Raw genomic sequence first — 14,190 nt, forward strand, 5'->3', positions numbered from 1 at the left:
TTCAGAGTAAAAACAAATAATAAAAATCGGACTGCCATGTGTATTTGTAGATGGAAAAAAAAAGATACCCTAAAATATTGGCAAAAATTGTATTATACAGGTCAATATTAACTGGGTTGCGAACAGTTTTGGGGGAATATTAACACACAGTTGTGTTTCAACAATCATAGAGATAATTCGGAGTTTGATTTGTATGGTGTTTGCACTTATTGTAAGTCGCTTTGGATAAAAGCGTCAGCTAAATGATATGTAATCCTAATGTAATGTAATAATAATTCAAAGTGCCTATTTGTTTTTACAGGAGTCAGCCTGAGCCTGTGTTTGAAAAATGTTTTTGTAAAGTCACAAAGCTCAGTTAAACAGAGTAGAGACATGTCATTAAAGCACACAATAAACAGTAAATCAGCATTGCCCTGCTTAATTAAATATATTTCAATTCAAATAAGCTTTATTGGCATGACCGTATCAAAACAAAGTGTTGCCAGAATGACCAGAACACATTGTACAAGGTGATACAACAGTAGCCTTAAACATACAAAAATGATCATTGCTCAATTAGTTAACCTCTGAATGTTATGAGTTGGCCTTTATATGGTTTCCTATAATAACTTTCATATTGTCGTATAGTATTTTGTACAAACTCTCTAAAAGGACACACACACACACACACACACACACACACACACACACACACACACACACACACACACACACACACACACACACACACACACCTAAGAAAAACGTTCTAAATATGATGATATGGTATAGATTAAAACCATCCAATATTATATTTAAGTAACTAAAACCAGGAGTGGGTTCACAGAAAATAAATTGGAATTAAGTTCAGAATGCCAGCTTCTTAAATGTGAAAATTTGCTGCTTTTGGTTTAGAAAGTGTTCATTTAGAGTAAATGTACTTTTACTCTAAATACTTTATTAAGTACATTTTCCCTCAAATACTTTAACATGCAGTACCTCTTCTCGATGCAGTACCGTGAAATTGAGTAATTTTAGAGTATATTATTACTACTTTTACAGTACTCAAGTAAAGATTCTGGATACTTTTTCCACCACTGCCAAATGATAACGCTTAAAAATGCTAAAAGCACTTATTTTGAAAGTCTGAGGCGGAAATGTAGTGTTGTGCAAAGTTCCTGATGACGGTATTTCCGGTTTGTGTTTACATCCAACACAAGAAGGCAAAACATAACCAGACTCACTTTAAACACCTCGGTGTGACGGTTAAAATATATGTCACTAATCGTTCATCCATACTCTATGTAACAACAAAAAGGCGTTTCTTCCGTCTAGAGAGCCACGTCGCGTCTCCCGTCGTGTTTCCGTCAAACTCCTCATGCAATGACTACAAACTATCAGCTAACAGCGAGCTAAGCTACCGACAACTCGTCCAGACATTACCTAGTTCACTCCTGCTCAGTGCCCGCCACTCAGAGTGAAGTCTCTCATGGTGGTCAGTTCACTTTAATGGGTAACTGCCTGTTTTCACAAGGTGCGGATGACCTGTCGCTGCTGAACGAGTCTGAGGGGGGCAGTCTGCCCGGGGAGCCTCCTCCGCCCTACCAGGTGAGGAGCCGGGGCTCAGCGCCACTGCACCCCGGGGACCAGGAGCATGGCACCTCCATTAAATAAAGTCTACCAATCACTCTGTTTTATTGCTCTCAGCCTGTGGTTGAAGATAACTATGTACATTTACCCAAGTACTTAACTCAGGGGAATTTATCACTTGAATGCAATGTTATACATACAACTTTACTAATATTTAGTAAACTTTCTTTTCGATTTCTCTGTGTGTGATACAAGCAGGGAGGCCGTTTCTCACCATCCAAATAATATAAATATATACATATATGTATATATACATACATACACACATGAACACCCATTTATTTATATATATATATATATATACACACACGACAAGATGGTCATTCTTATGGTGTTGACAGAAGCACATGACCATCACCATTCATGATGTCTCCCTGCTGACCGCCATGATCATGGCACGATGGTGCCAGAAACATGTTGTTGTTATCCAATGGCATCTTCATAAATGACTTGTATTGTCTGCTCTTCCTTTTTTTCTCTAGGAGCGCACCCAGCATGTGCCAGTGTACCATCCCAACCCAGGGGAGAGTCGCTCTGCCTACCAGCTGACAGAGGAGGAGCAGGTCCGCATCGCCCAGCGCATCGGCCTCATCCATCACCTGCCTAAAGGCATCTTCAATCCGGGCTCCGATCCTACTGACAAGAAAGTTAAAGAGTGAGTCTAAAATGTCATTATTATGTTTTTGTAACCTTCTCTCTTTGTTTTGTCTTTGTTTCGGTCAAACACAATGACCGAGTGTATTTGGTATCATTTTTTTAAATAAAGCTCCTCTCTGAGCCTTTGGTCAGAACATGATCCTGTCATGTTCAGCTAGTATAAAAGTATATATATGTTCATTGACTACAAAAAAAGATTGCAGTCAACATAATGATACTTTATTCAACATATTGTACAGCAGTGGACTTACATTGACAATGTAGATCAGAACGTGGACAGGTGCACAGCCCTACATCACCACTGTGACGATAATCTACACTTCTACACAAGAGCCTGCAATATGAGGCCTTCTAAAAAATGGAAAAAAATAAACAATGTACCCCAAAATACCAATTGCATCATCTGCTCACTTCAGCAAACCTTAGCTTGATTTTCATTTTGTAGGGGTTGTTGGTATTTGTATTGTTTGACACAAATTGTACTCGCATTGGTTAAAATTAACATTTTGATTAATGAGGATATATTAAATATCAGCAAGGCGTCTTGAAGTTTACATGGGTCTACATCATTTGTCTGATAACTTGTTAAAGTCATTGATTTAAACTAATAGTTGAAAATGTATCTTAATACTTAAAGACTAGGAACTTCCTGTTTCTCTCTCCACCAGGTGTGTGATCTGCATGATGGATTTCGAGTATGGCGATCCCATCCGGTTCTTGCCCTGCCTTCACATCTACCACGTGGATTGCATCGACCCCTGGCTGATGCGCTCCTTCACCTGCCCCTCCTGCATGGAGCCGGTCGACGCAGCCCTGCTGTCCTCGTACGAAACCATCTGAGCCGCTCCATGCTGGCCGCTCCTGCCTGAAAGTAACTGCACCTTTATAGCCGACACTGTCCTAGCTGTTCAAACTGGTAGCCTCAGTGATGTGACATTATGCAGATGTTTGAAGGGTGTTTTAGATGCACACAGCTGTAGAAAAACTGTGCCATACAGTACATTGCTTAAGTCTGATATGCACCTATTTGGAAAATGTTTGCCTTTTACAGTTGGACAATGTGCCAAATCAAGCTAGATGGAGAATATGTAAAGCTGTACACGTAGCATAATATTACTGTTAAGTAATTTCACTTTTGTATGACAGTCTATTTTAATTTGGGATTTCTATTCTTATGGAGTGCATGTCACCAATTGACTTCCCCCTTTCTAGATGTAATGTGCAATATGTCTTATCAATAGAGAAAAATGCAGGAAATCTCTCTTTGATCAAGGGAAGGAACTGCGTTTTCAGCAACATGTGGCCTTTAATGTCACAAAAACACAGGCCTTTTATTCTGATATGCAATCATCAAAACACAGAAAAATGAACTTTTCTGAACAAAGTTATGCTAAGAGGTCCCAAGACCATTAGTCTACAGCGCCAAGATATAGGATGTTGTCGTTTTGGATTGAAGTTGTTTGAAGATTGAATCTATTTAACTAGAGTCTGGTTGTTGGTACTGTCGGGTTTCCTTTGAAGCTGCTTTTATAAATGAGCATATGTTATTGCCTTCCCACAATATGGATCCTTCCCTTTGCTTCCTCGAGTTCGTGCTGCGTTTTGTTTAAGAAATAAGCCTTGAGTGTGTCCTTTGCATTGTGTCATGACATTTACAAAGAAAGAAATGCTGTGCAATCCCTCTTAGAGCACATTGGGATTCTCTTCATCTGGCTCTCTGTAGCGTGTACATGTCATAGATGATTGTTGTGTGTTTTAATGTGTGTTCTTTAGGAGATTGTGGGTAGAGGAGGTCATATTGTGAATTAACCTTATCAACCTTAACCTCAGTTATAGATCTTGTAATAGTTCCCATCCTTTTGTTTTTAATTTAGAGCTGTTTTTAATTACCTTCTTCTAGCAAGTGATGCATTATAAGAGCTCCCTGGTGTGGTCTAAAAAAAAAATGCTCTTGTCTTTTGGTATTAGACATGTACTGTATCTGATACTGAATGCGTCATTTACAGCACACACAGTTAATGTAAAGCATTTTTTCAGCTTTTAAATATTTAGACACTCAAGTGACAATAAGAGGACATTTCTGATTTACTCAGGCTGCTGTGCCTTTTTAAGGTTGAGGTTAGCCAATTCCTGTGAAGTACAATCATTTCTGACATGAGTTTTGTTTTTCTTAAAGTTATCCCCCAGGGGAAAACACATACCAGCACTGCACTGATTTGTTTCACGATGAATTAGGCCAGAAATAAAGTCAGAAATTGGCTCTGTCTGCTGTTAACAATCAGTCTGTGTTTTAATTTATAATGTTTTCCCTGGTGAGAAGATTTTTAGAAAAAGTCATGAAACCACAATAAAAGTGGAAACCAAATTGTACAAAACAATCATGTGTCATCTTCTTTTTTGTGGTAAATCCAGATAGGAGTTATAGTTGACTGTTTATACACTGTTCAATAAGACCGAGGGAATGTACTTTGTCAAAAGGTTTTATTAAAAAGGTTCCATATTTACTGTGTTGAAAGCACACGTATTGCACATTTAGTTAACACTGGATTAAAGTCTTGGACGGAAAATAGAATCAAAACATCATTACCCATAACATCTTAAACCTGGTTCACAGTGAAATTACAAAATATTTACATTATTCTTTTCATTTACAAGAGTTTTAAATCTTACAATCTTTTCATCGCCTTACAGTAAAAGAAACAGCAACTGACAAACAAAGTATTTCTTTATGCATCTTCTCTAAAAAGCATAAAGTCCTATACTGACTGTGGCCAGAGCCACAAACAGCCCCATTACCATCCTGAACAGTGGGGCCGTTTTGCCGATGGGAATCTGGAGTGTGTCCACTGATTGTGTTGAACAAGTCTGCAGCTTCTGTTTAGGGATGGTCAGCAGCATCTTCTGCAAATCATCAAAAACCTGTAAAACAAAAACAAGAAGGTCAATCAGCTGCTTCTGGCAAGGGTCAAAGGTTAGTCCTGTAAGTTCTCCCTACCTGAATGTTTAACTCGAACGCCCTGACAGCCTCCTCCAGCATGCCGTTCCTCTCCTCCTCCGTCAGCTCCACGCTGTTCATCCGGCTGCGATACAGTTGTTTGAACAGGGTGGGGTTGGACACGCCAGGGAAGGCGAAAAAGGACAGGCCCTCGCTGCTCTTCAGCCCCATGGACTTCTGGGCGATTCGACCCAGGACCTGCCCTCCAGACAGGTCACCTAGGTACCGAGTGTAAGCATGGGCCACAAGAAATACAGGGTTTTCTTTACCAATCTGAAAAAAAACAAGGATGAGAGTTGTTTTTTCAGTATCAAGGAGTACAAAGATGTATCGTTTGTGTGTGGTATTTACATACATATATTTGATACAATGGAACATACTTGTCTGAGTCTGTGGCAGTATCTTTTAGTGGCTGCAGGGACAACGATCTTCTCTCTCCAGTCCCGGCCGTAGAAGTACTCCAGGTCTTTTGCGATGGCGTCCAGTCTGGCCAGTTCAGTGGGGAAGTAAATGGGTGCGACACCAGGGTGGTTGGAGTTCCTCTCCATCTCTTCCTCCAAGGTCTGGTACACCTCGTACAGCGAGCACAGGAGGAGCTGAACAAGAGAATATGGTTTCAAGACAAAAAGTAGCAAGTAGCCTACCATACAATAAGGTATGAATAAAAAGTGAAATCATCTTATACAAATAGTTTTAAATGGTGTTACCTTGTACTGTGCTAGGGTGACTTGTCCCCTCATGAAGCTCATCATCAGTTCAGTTTTTTCTGCCCTGGTGTGGATTTCCATGGTCACCTTTTTTATTTGTTCTGACAGATCCCTGCAAACAGAAAATGGGTAAGAGAGTAAGGCAGACATAAGTGTAAAGACTACATACATTAATGGGGCTCCAAAGTACAGACTACTTCATCCCGGCTATAAACTGAGTGAAAAATGAGTGCACCCATAGACGTTTATCTAATACATGTTCTCTCCTGTAGCTGATAACACTTTACAGCATAGTCAGCACATACTAATCTAGAATCATACTTGTAAACCCTGCAGCACTAATGCAGGTAACATTATCCAATCTCAGTGCAATTTCTTAATTTATTTATTAGAAATGTTGACAGTTTTACATCGGTAATAATGATTATGAATATTTCAATGTGTGGTATTGAAATATGCATATAGAATATATTTAGAGATACAATAAATCAGAGCAGCTCATCCTCACCTGTCAATCATCTGCTCTGCTGTTGTCTGAGATTTCTTCTCTTGCTCCATTTTGTCTCTGAAAAAAGTTCAGATGTCAAAAAAGTGCTTTTGCAGGTCTTCTTTTGACATGTCACCAACGATATATATGGGTTTAAGAGGTATAAAACATCTGCATAAGCTTATTACATTCAAAGTATGGCTAAAACAGCATTGTATGCAATGTCCTTTACTCACCAGTTCTGATTCAGTTCTGTAGGTCTGGATGTGTCCACAGTGGTTCTCTGTTTGCTCTCTATGTGAAGCCTGCAGTACAGTTCGTGCTCTGTGTGCCTTTAGTCTTCTCTCCCTTTTATACAATCCTCCTCTGACTCCTCCCTCCGGCAGCAGAATGAAAACAGGAACTTTGAATCTCAAAACATCAGCTAAACATGATCTGGCAACTTCAGCAAAAAACAGTAGGAGGGACTGAGAGTTAACATGATGCAGCAACTTTGATGGCAATGGGGGAAAGTTTTGAGGGAGGGACTTGAGCCTGAGTAGGAAGTTTTAGCAATGCCCTGGAAAACCAGAGGGAGGGAGGGCTGAGAGCTAAACATGACAGTGCAGCTTTGACATTCCAACGTTGGTACAGACTGGAGGAGGAGCCGACTCTAAACATGACTGTGTGTGAGATTCTAAAGCCAGGCCGAGGAAGTGTTGAAACAGTGACTAATAAATAGAGACAAAAAAACAATCACATGATTGTATCCAGAACACACACCAACGGCTTTCAGTTCATCTGAAAAATGAAGAAGTTTAACCACTTTAGTAGATCACTGATAAGCCTATCGAGGTTCATATGAAAAGTAAAAATATAGGCAGAACAATAGGCAATAGTGAGAAAGTAGCAGTGTACTTTCAAACAGTGGAGGCTGCTGCACGTATATAGGCCTATTCAATTAGTAAACATGTTATGGGGGGAAATGCTGCGTTCTGTTATTTAGTTCACACTTTTTCCAAAAACTGCCTGCCACTTTCAATGTATTGCAAAATCTATACGTATCGTGCAGTCACACGATAAGAGGGAGCTAACCCCAACTGTCGTCGTCACGCCTTACACGCAGATCACGCAGACTGCGTGGGGCCTCACCTCGCGGAGGGGGGCCTCACCTCGCGGAGGGAGCCTCATCATATAACTGCGTGGGACCACAAGTTGGCCAGGGGCGGCTCTGTCGATAATATTGTTATGTGGGGTTGGACACGCCAGGGAAGGCGAAAAAGGACAGGCCCTCGCTGCCCTTCAGCCCCATGGACTACTGGGCGATTCGCCCCAGGACCTGCCCTCCAGACAGGTCACCTAGGTACCGAGTGTAAGCATGGGCCACCAGAAATGCAGGGTTTTCTTTACCAATCTGAAAGAAAACAAGGATGAGAGTTGTTTTATTTAAGAATCAAGGAGTATGAATGTATTGTTTGTTGACATACAGTACATATTTACACTTTATATATTTGATACAGTGGAACATACTTGTCTGAGTCTGCGGCAGTATCTTTAGTGGCTGCAGGGACAACGATCTTCTCTCTCCAGTCCTGGCCGTAGAAGTACTCCAGGTCTTTCGCGATGGCCTCCAGTCTGGCAAGTTCAGTGGGGAAGTAAATGGGTGTGACACCAGGGTGGTTGGAGTTCCTGTCCATCTCTTCCTCCAAAGTCTGGTACACCTCGTACAGCGAACACAGGAGGACCTGAAGAAGAGGAGGTGGTTTCAAGATAAAAAGTAGCAAGTAGCCTAACATACAATAAGGTTTGAATAACAAGTAAAATAATCTTATGCAAATCGTTTAAAATTGTGTCACCTTGTACTGTGCTAGGGTGACTTGTCCCCTCATGAAGCTCATCATCAGTTCCATTTTTTCTGCCCTGGTGTGGATTTCCATTGTCACCTTTTTTATTTGTTCTGACAGATCCCTGCGAACAGAAAACGGGTAAGAGAGGAAGGCAGAAATAAATGTAAAGACTACGTATGGGGCTCTTAGGTACAGACTATCTACATTCTGGCTATAAAATGAGTGAAAAATGAGTGCACCCATAGATGTGTATCTAATGTTCTCTACTGTAGCTGATAAACCTTTACAGCATCAGCACATACTAAACTAGAATCATATTTTAAACCGCAGCACTAATGCAGATACAATTATCCAATCTCAGTGCAATTTCTTAATGTATTTCTTAGAAATGTTGACAGTTTTACATCGGTAATAATGATTATGAATATTGCAATACCTGGTCGTGAAATATACATATGCAATATATTTAGTGATACTAAATATCTGATCCTCACCTGTCAGTCATCTGCTCTGCTGTTGTCTGAGATTTCTTCTCTGTCTCCATTGTGTCTCTGAAAAAAAGTTCAGATGTAAAAGTGCTTTTGCAGGTCTTCTTTTGACAGGTCACCAACAATATATATGGGTTTAAGAGGTATACAACATCTGCATAAGCTTATTAGATTCAAAGTAAGGATCTGGTAGTTGGGTCCACAGTGGTTCTCTATTTGCTCTCTATGTGAAGCCTGCAGGACGGTTTGTGCAATGCCCTGGAACACCAGAGGGAGGGAGGGCTGAGAGTTCAACATGAAAGTCCAAAGTTGGAAGAGACAGAGGAGGAACCGACTCTAAACATTCCTGTGAGAGATTCTGAAGCCAGGCCGAGGAAGTGTTGAAAGTAACAACAATGACTAATAGAGACAAAAAAGCAATTTTACGATTTTATACAGAATATACACCAACGGTTTTCAGTTCATCTGAAACATGAAAAAGTTTAACCACTTTACTAGATCACTGATAAGCCTATCAAGGTTCATATGAAAAGTAAAAATATAAGTATAACAAGAGGAAATACAGAAAAGTAGCAGTGTACTTTCAAGAAGTAGAGGCTGCTGCATTTATATTAAATAAGTAAACATGCTATGAGGGAAAATGCTGCGTTCTATTATTTAGTCACTTTTTAAAAAACTGACTGCCACTTTCAATGTATTGCATAAACTATAAGTATCTTTAAGTGCAGTTAACCCCAACTGTCGTTTACCCACAATGAAATTGATAACTGGCAAATGTTGAGTCCATAGATCTTCTGGTGAAGCACCACAGTTGATTAATAAAGAAATATGCCAACAAGTTGAATGTATAATATTGTTATGCATATATATATGTAGCCTATGTTACTGCCATTAAACAATAAGCCAAAGTACAACATGTTGTATGCCTATGGAATATAAAAAATACGAGCAATCCAATTCTACTGAAAGAATTAACACTATAGGACCCTACACATATATGTTATTGTACATATGAACAATATGAACAGAAGTCTAATATGCTGTAAGCAGATTTATTGGGAAGGATTTTCACAGGATTTTGAATCTGGCTACATGGGTAAAATTGCAAACCCTTACAAATACTTAGACCTAATATGGTGTTTTTGTGTTCATTTAACTAATTATTATTGCATTCTTTAGCAATAAGATTGACCTTTATCTGAAATAAACTAAAAGTACACAGTGGGGACACTAAGTATGCCTATTAAGTTTAGTCACATAAGAAACGTTTTATTTGAAAAGATCTTAGTAAATATTACTTTAAAATAGTGAATCTTTATTTTTGAGCCTAACCTACTATTTCAATTTTTATTTTGGATAATATTAATAAAAAATGTTTTTCGCAGAACTGCAGATGAAATTGTTTCTGCTCTCAGCCAGCTGTAGCAATACTATTTACGTCCACTCTGCCCAGTCTTAGATCTTAACATGAATCAGCAAAAGGGCGGGTGATGTGCTAAAAAACGTGAGTCAGCAGATTTATACCTGCTTTTGTTCGGAGCTTTGACCTACTTGGAGTTGAGTGAGTCAACCCCGGGGCTATCGGCGGAAAAGATAGCCCAAATTCAAGTTGTTGCTTTAGATTGTTAGCTAGTCTACATGTTAGTTCATTTTAGTCAATAAACCGTATCATATACCAGTAGTCTCCCGAAATAACCTTGAAATGGATAAACATACATTTAGTTACTCTTAAAGGGTTAATGTCAGACAGTGGACGTTTCCAGTCCTATATTACTGAACATTCATGAACAAGAAGAACCTTGAGTGCATCCACTGTATACACTAAGCAGTATGGTAATAATGTGCTGTTGCAGGTTGCTCACATTTGAATAGAAAACCAGTGACGGCTGAGGTCTTACACAATAATGAAGGTCGATGCAACTTAGGGCGACAGTGACATTTCCCATTGCAGAACACTGACTGATAGGAACCATTGAAAGGAGCCAAAGGGCTTTTCATCTAAATTCAAAGAAAACCAAGTTTTTACCCGTCGTTAACTTAAACCTGGAAACGTCGACAACAGATTTTAAACAAGGCGTTTATCCGTGTGTTTTTATTTNCCAGTAGTCCATGGGGCTGAAGGGCAGCGAGGGCCTGTCCTTTTTCGCCTTCCCTGGCGTGTCCAACCCCACTCTGTTCAAACAACTGTATCGCAGCCGGATGAACAGCGTGGAGCTGACGGAGGAGGAGAGGGGCAGCATGCTGGAGGAGGCTGTCAGGGCGTTCGAGTTAAACATTCAGGTACAGAGAACCTACAGAACTAACCTTTGACCCTGTTCATTAAGCCAGAAGCAGCTGATTGACGTTCTTGTCTTTGTTTTACAGGTCTTTGATGATTTGCAGAAGATGCTGCTGACTGTCCCTGAAAAGAAGCTGCAGACTTGTTCAACACAATCAGTGAACACACTCCAGATTCCCATCGGCAAAACTGCCCCACTGTTCAGGATGATGCTGGGGCTGTTCGTGGCTCTGGCCACAGTCCGTATAGGACTTTATGCTTTTTAGAGAATATGCATAAGAAGAAATACTTTGTTTGTCTGTTGCTGTTACTTTAAGACTATGAAAAGATCTTGTAAGATTTAAAACTCTTGTAAATGAAAAGAATAATGTAAATATTTTGTAATTTCACTATGAACCAGGTTTAAGATGTTATGTGTAATGATGTTTTGATTCTATCTTCCGTCCAAGACTTTAATCCAGTGTTAACTAAATGTGCAATACGTGTGCTTTCAGGGCAACTCTCCCCAGGGTTGGGATGGTACGCTGGCACATGCTGGGTGCGTTCCTAGAAAAACAAAAGAAACAGCAGACAATATGCGTCATTTATAAAGATTGCATAACAACAACATTTTTCTGGCACCATCGTGCCATGATCATGGCGGACAGCATGGTGACATCATGCATTGTGATGCTCATGTGCAGTGTGTGATATTCAAGTAACATAATTCAAAAAAGTACTCAAGTGAAATTATTGAATTACATTCAGAGAAACAAGAACATATGATAACTTTGAAACGCCACATATATTAGAATATATAAAAACAGTGTTATAAACCAGCCCTTCAACAGTCAGTCGTTTCTCCAGTAGATGAGGGAAGAAGAAGGAGTAGCATCAGGAAGCTAGCAGGTGCTAATCAGTAAACCTGATTAGCACCTGCTAGCTTCCTGATGCTACTCCTTCTTCTTCCCTCATCTACTGGAGAAACGACTGACTGTTGAAGGGCTGGTTTATAACACTNTTCCAGGTTGTTGTGTTGAGAATATTCAGGGGAATATTTGTCATTGTTCCAATGATAATAAACAAACATTTGCATTAAGCATATTTGTCCACTCATATGTTGATAAGAGTATTAAAAACTTGAAAAAGATTCCTCTAAGGTACATTTAGAACAGATACAAAATGTGCGATTAATTTGTGATTAATCGCGATTGAATATTTGAATCGACTGACAGCCCTAGTTTGGACACATTGTAATGAGGTTCAGGGTGCTGGTATAACTGTAAACCTCTACTGTAAACATGGCCTTCTGAGCAACTTTGAAACCACATATCAAGCACTTTTCATATCCTATTACTTATTCTCATTACTTCAAAAGACACAGTATAATTCCTGAAATTGCACACACCCCTACACAGTGCACAGACACCCTTTTTTCTTTGCTGATAAACCCTTCTTTTTTTTAATTCTTACATAGCACTATAACATTTCTCACGGACAGCTCCATTTCTTTTTTCCCCTTGTGTGTTGACGATGTTCATCACCTTTTCACATCTTATTTACTTCACTATTTTTGGCCAGACTGTCTTAATATTTTTGTTTGTTTTATTTAACAATGTGTGAGTTTGTTGATCTCTCTTGTCCCTGTGTGTGTGCAGCCGTGTGTGGATTAGTTTGTGTACCTGAGAATACTGTTAGCATCTATCTATTGACAGTGTCTTACCTTTACATGAGACTGTGTGTGTGATTTATGTTGTGTGTGTGTCTGGCTCCCTGTGCACTGTATATTCTCGGGGTGTGTCATGCTCACCCTGTCTGTATGGTCCGTCTGCAGCCTAATGGAGGTGGCCAGAGCAAAATGCCGGGCTCCTTCCTGCTGCCCCCGCCACCCCCGGTGGCACGCCCTGTGCCCCTCCCCATGCCCGACTCTAAAATCATCACGCCCACTGACGGCGGACTCAGCTCACCCGCATCTCCGTGTAAGTCACCCCCACTCCTACTCCTCAACAAACCCCCATTACTGCCCCAGACTTCTCACAGAGGCCAGTCTGAACCGATGTTAGACTCCAGTAGAAGGTTAGCTGTTAGCTCGAAGCTATTTGTCCTCCGCTTCAAGCAATACTACATCAAGTTTGTTGGATTAGAACAAATGTAGCTCTCATAGAAGTCCCAGTAGTGATATGCAGTGTAGCATAGCGGGCAATTTCTTTGTAAGTGTGCAACTACTCACAAAGCACAAGTCTGGGACTCTCACAATAGCTACTGTGTAGTTTTTGTAGTCTGCTTCCACTAAGGTTGCAATATGTTCAGTCAATCGCTCAGCAGCCCCAGGAGCTTCACTCCTATTTCATCATTTACCTTATATACTGTACGCCATTGTACTGTACTGTAATGTACTGTACTAGCAAGATCCAATTCTGTCGAGGCAGAAGCCACGCCTTTGCCAAACCAGAGATCCTCTTTCAAGCTCTTCTGTATCTCTTACTCTGAAGTTCAGTCTTCATCTCTCTCTTTGTCTTCGCAAAACACCTCATCTTCTTTCTCTTTCCTCAACATCTTTTTATTTCTCTTTTCCTTCTCTGGTGTTCGGTTTCCTGCAAGCACCACAAGAGGCAGTGTAGTCTCTCTCCCTTCTTTTCGATGTGTTTTAGTAGTTTGGGGGGGGGGGCAGAGCAGGGCCCTGTGCACGTTGCCTCTGAAGACGCAAGCTTTTGATCAACGCAGACTTTGCATGTCTGTCCGTGACAGCGGCAATACAATCTACCCCCTTCTCTCATTTCTTTTTTGCCTTCTACTTTTCTTTATTTGATATACTCTCATATCCTCCTTTCTTTGTTTCTTTGTTTCCTTTATTCCTCTCTTTTTTCTTTTTAAAGGAACAAAATTAGGGCAGTTGGCGTGGACTCCAAAAAAAACATCATGCCCCACTTTACCCACCCAATCCCCTCGCCTCTTTCACACAAATCTCACAACAATTAAAAATTGAGAACAACAAAAACATGGAAATCACAGTATAACAAGAACAACCCAATCTCTCTAAACATGAATGATAAGATCTAATCAAACCTTTCTAATTAGTGCTGTAGTGGGGGAGCGGGAGAGGAGTGTCATCAGGGAGCGGTGAGGCTTTGGTTGGTTCCACCC

At 40.3% G+C, this 14,190-nt stretch overlaps 3 protein-coding genes across 4 annotated transcripts in view; 1 reads left to right on the forward strand and 2 right to left on the reverse strand.

Moving 5' to 3' along the window:
* Positions 1–14,190, reverse strand: part of nfixb (nuclear factor I/Xb) — a 111,215-nt gene that overhangs the window by 2,436 nt on the left and 94,589 nt on the right. Inside the window, exons 11-12 of the mRNA XM_010777038.1 lie at positions 7,381–7,391; positions 3,043–3,048 (exon numbers count right to left, since the gene is read on the reverse strand). Coding sequence (XP_010775340.1) covers positions 3,043–3,048; positions 7,381–7,391 — 17 coding nt within the window. The remainder of the gene's footprint in view (positions 1–3,042; positions 3,049–7,380; positions 7,392–14,190) is intronic.
* rnf11a (ring finger protein 11a) lies at positions 1,177–4,664 on the forward strand. Its single transcript, XM_010777042.1, has 3 exons — positions 1,177–1,587; positions 2,112–2,284; positions 2,955–4,664. Exons 1-3 carry the CDS (start codon positions 1,489–1,491, stop codon positions 3,124–3,126), a joined length of 444 nt encoding a protein of 147 aa, XP_010775344.1. The 5' UTR covers positions 1,177–1,488; the 3' UTR covers positions 3,127–4,664.
* hmox1a (heme oxygenase 1a) lies at positions 4,751–8,837 on the reverse strand. 2 transcript variants are annotated; one of them, XM_010777040.1, is made up of 6 exons: positions 6,712–6,818; positions 6,497–6,553; positions 5,989–6,100; positions 5,662–5,877; positions 5,282–5,554; positions 4,751–5,205 (listed from the first exon to the last, which is right to left on the reverse strand). In XM_010777040.1, the coding sequence occupies exons 2-6, from the start codon at positions 6,544–6,546 to the stop codon at positions 5,026–5,028; spliced, it is 831 nt and encodes a 276-aa protein (XP_010775342.1). In that variant the 5' UTR covers positions 6,547–6,553; positions 6,712–6,818; the 3' UTR covers positions 4,751–5,025. The 2 variants fall into 2 exon arrangements, with proteins under 2 accessions (XP_010775342.1, XP_010775343.1); XM_010777041.1 differs by lacking the exons at positions 6,497–6,553; positions 6,712–6,818 and adding an exon at positions 8,796–8,837.

The sequence above is a fragment of the Notothenia coriiceps genome, unplaced genomic scaffold (genome assembly GCF_000735185.1).
Source record: "Notothenia coriiceps isolate Sejong01 unplaced genomic scaffold, NC01 NC01_scaffold00017713, whole genome shotgun sequence".
Classification (NCBI taxonomy): Eukaryota; Metazoa; Chordata; class Actinopteri; order Perciformes; family Nototheniidae; genus Notothenia; species Notothenia coriiceps.

Coding starts and splice junctions, on each gene's coding strand:
- hmox1a (XM_010777040.1), bottom strand. CDS start 6,546: ATGGAGCAAGAGAAGAAATCTCAGACAACAGCAGAGCAGATGATTGAC. Junction 5,878..5,988: donor TCACCCTAGCACAGTACAAG/GTAACACCATTT, acceptor TCTCTTGTTCAG/CTCCTCCTGTGCTCGCTGTA. Junction 5,206..5,281: donor CGTTCGAGTTAAACATTCAG/GTAGGGAGAACT, acceptor TTTGTTTTACAG/GTTTTTGATGATTTGCAGAA.
- rnf11a (XM_010777042.1), top strand. CDS start 1,489: ATGGGTAACTGCCTGTTTTCACAAGGTGCGGATGACCTGTCGCTGCTG. Junction 1,588..2,111: donor AGCCTCCTCCGCCCTACCAG/GTGAGGAGCCGG, acceptor TTTTTTCTCTAG/GAGCGCACCCAGCATGTGCC. Junction 2,285..2,954: donor ACTGACAAGAAAGTTAAAGA/GTGAGTCTAAAA, acceptor TCTCTCCACCAG/GTGTGTGATCTGCATGATGG.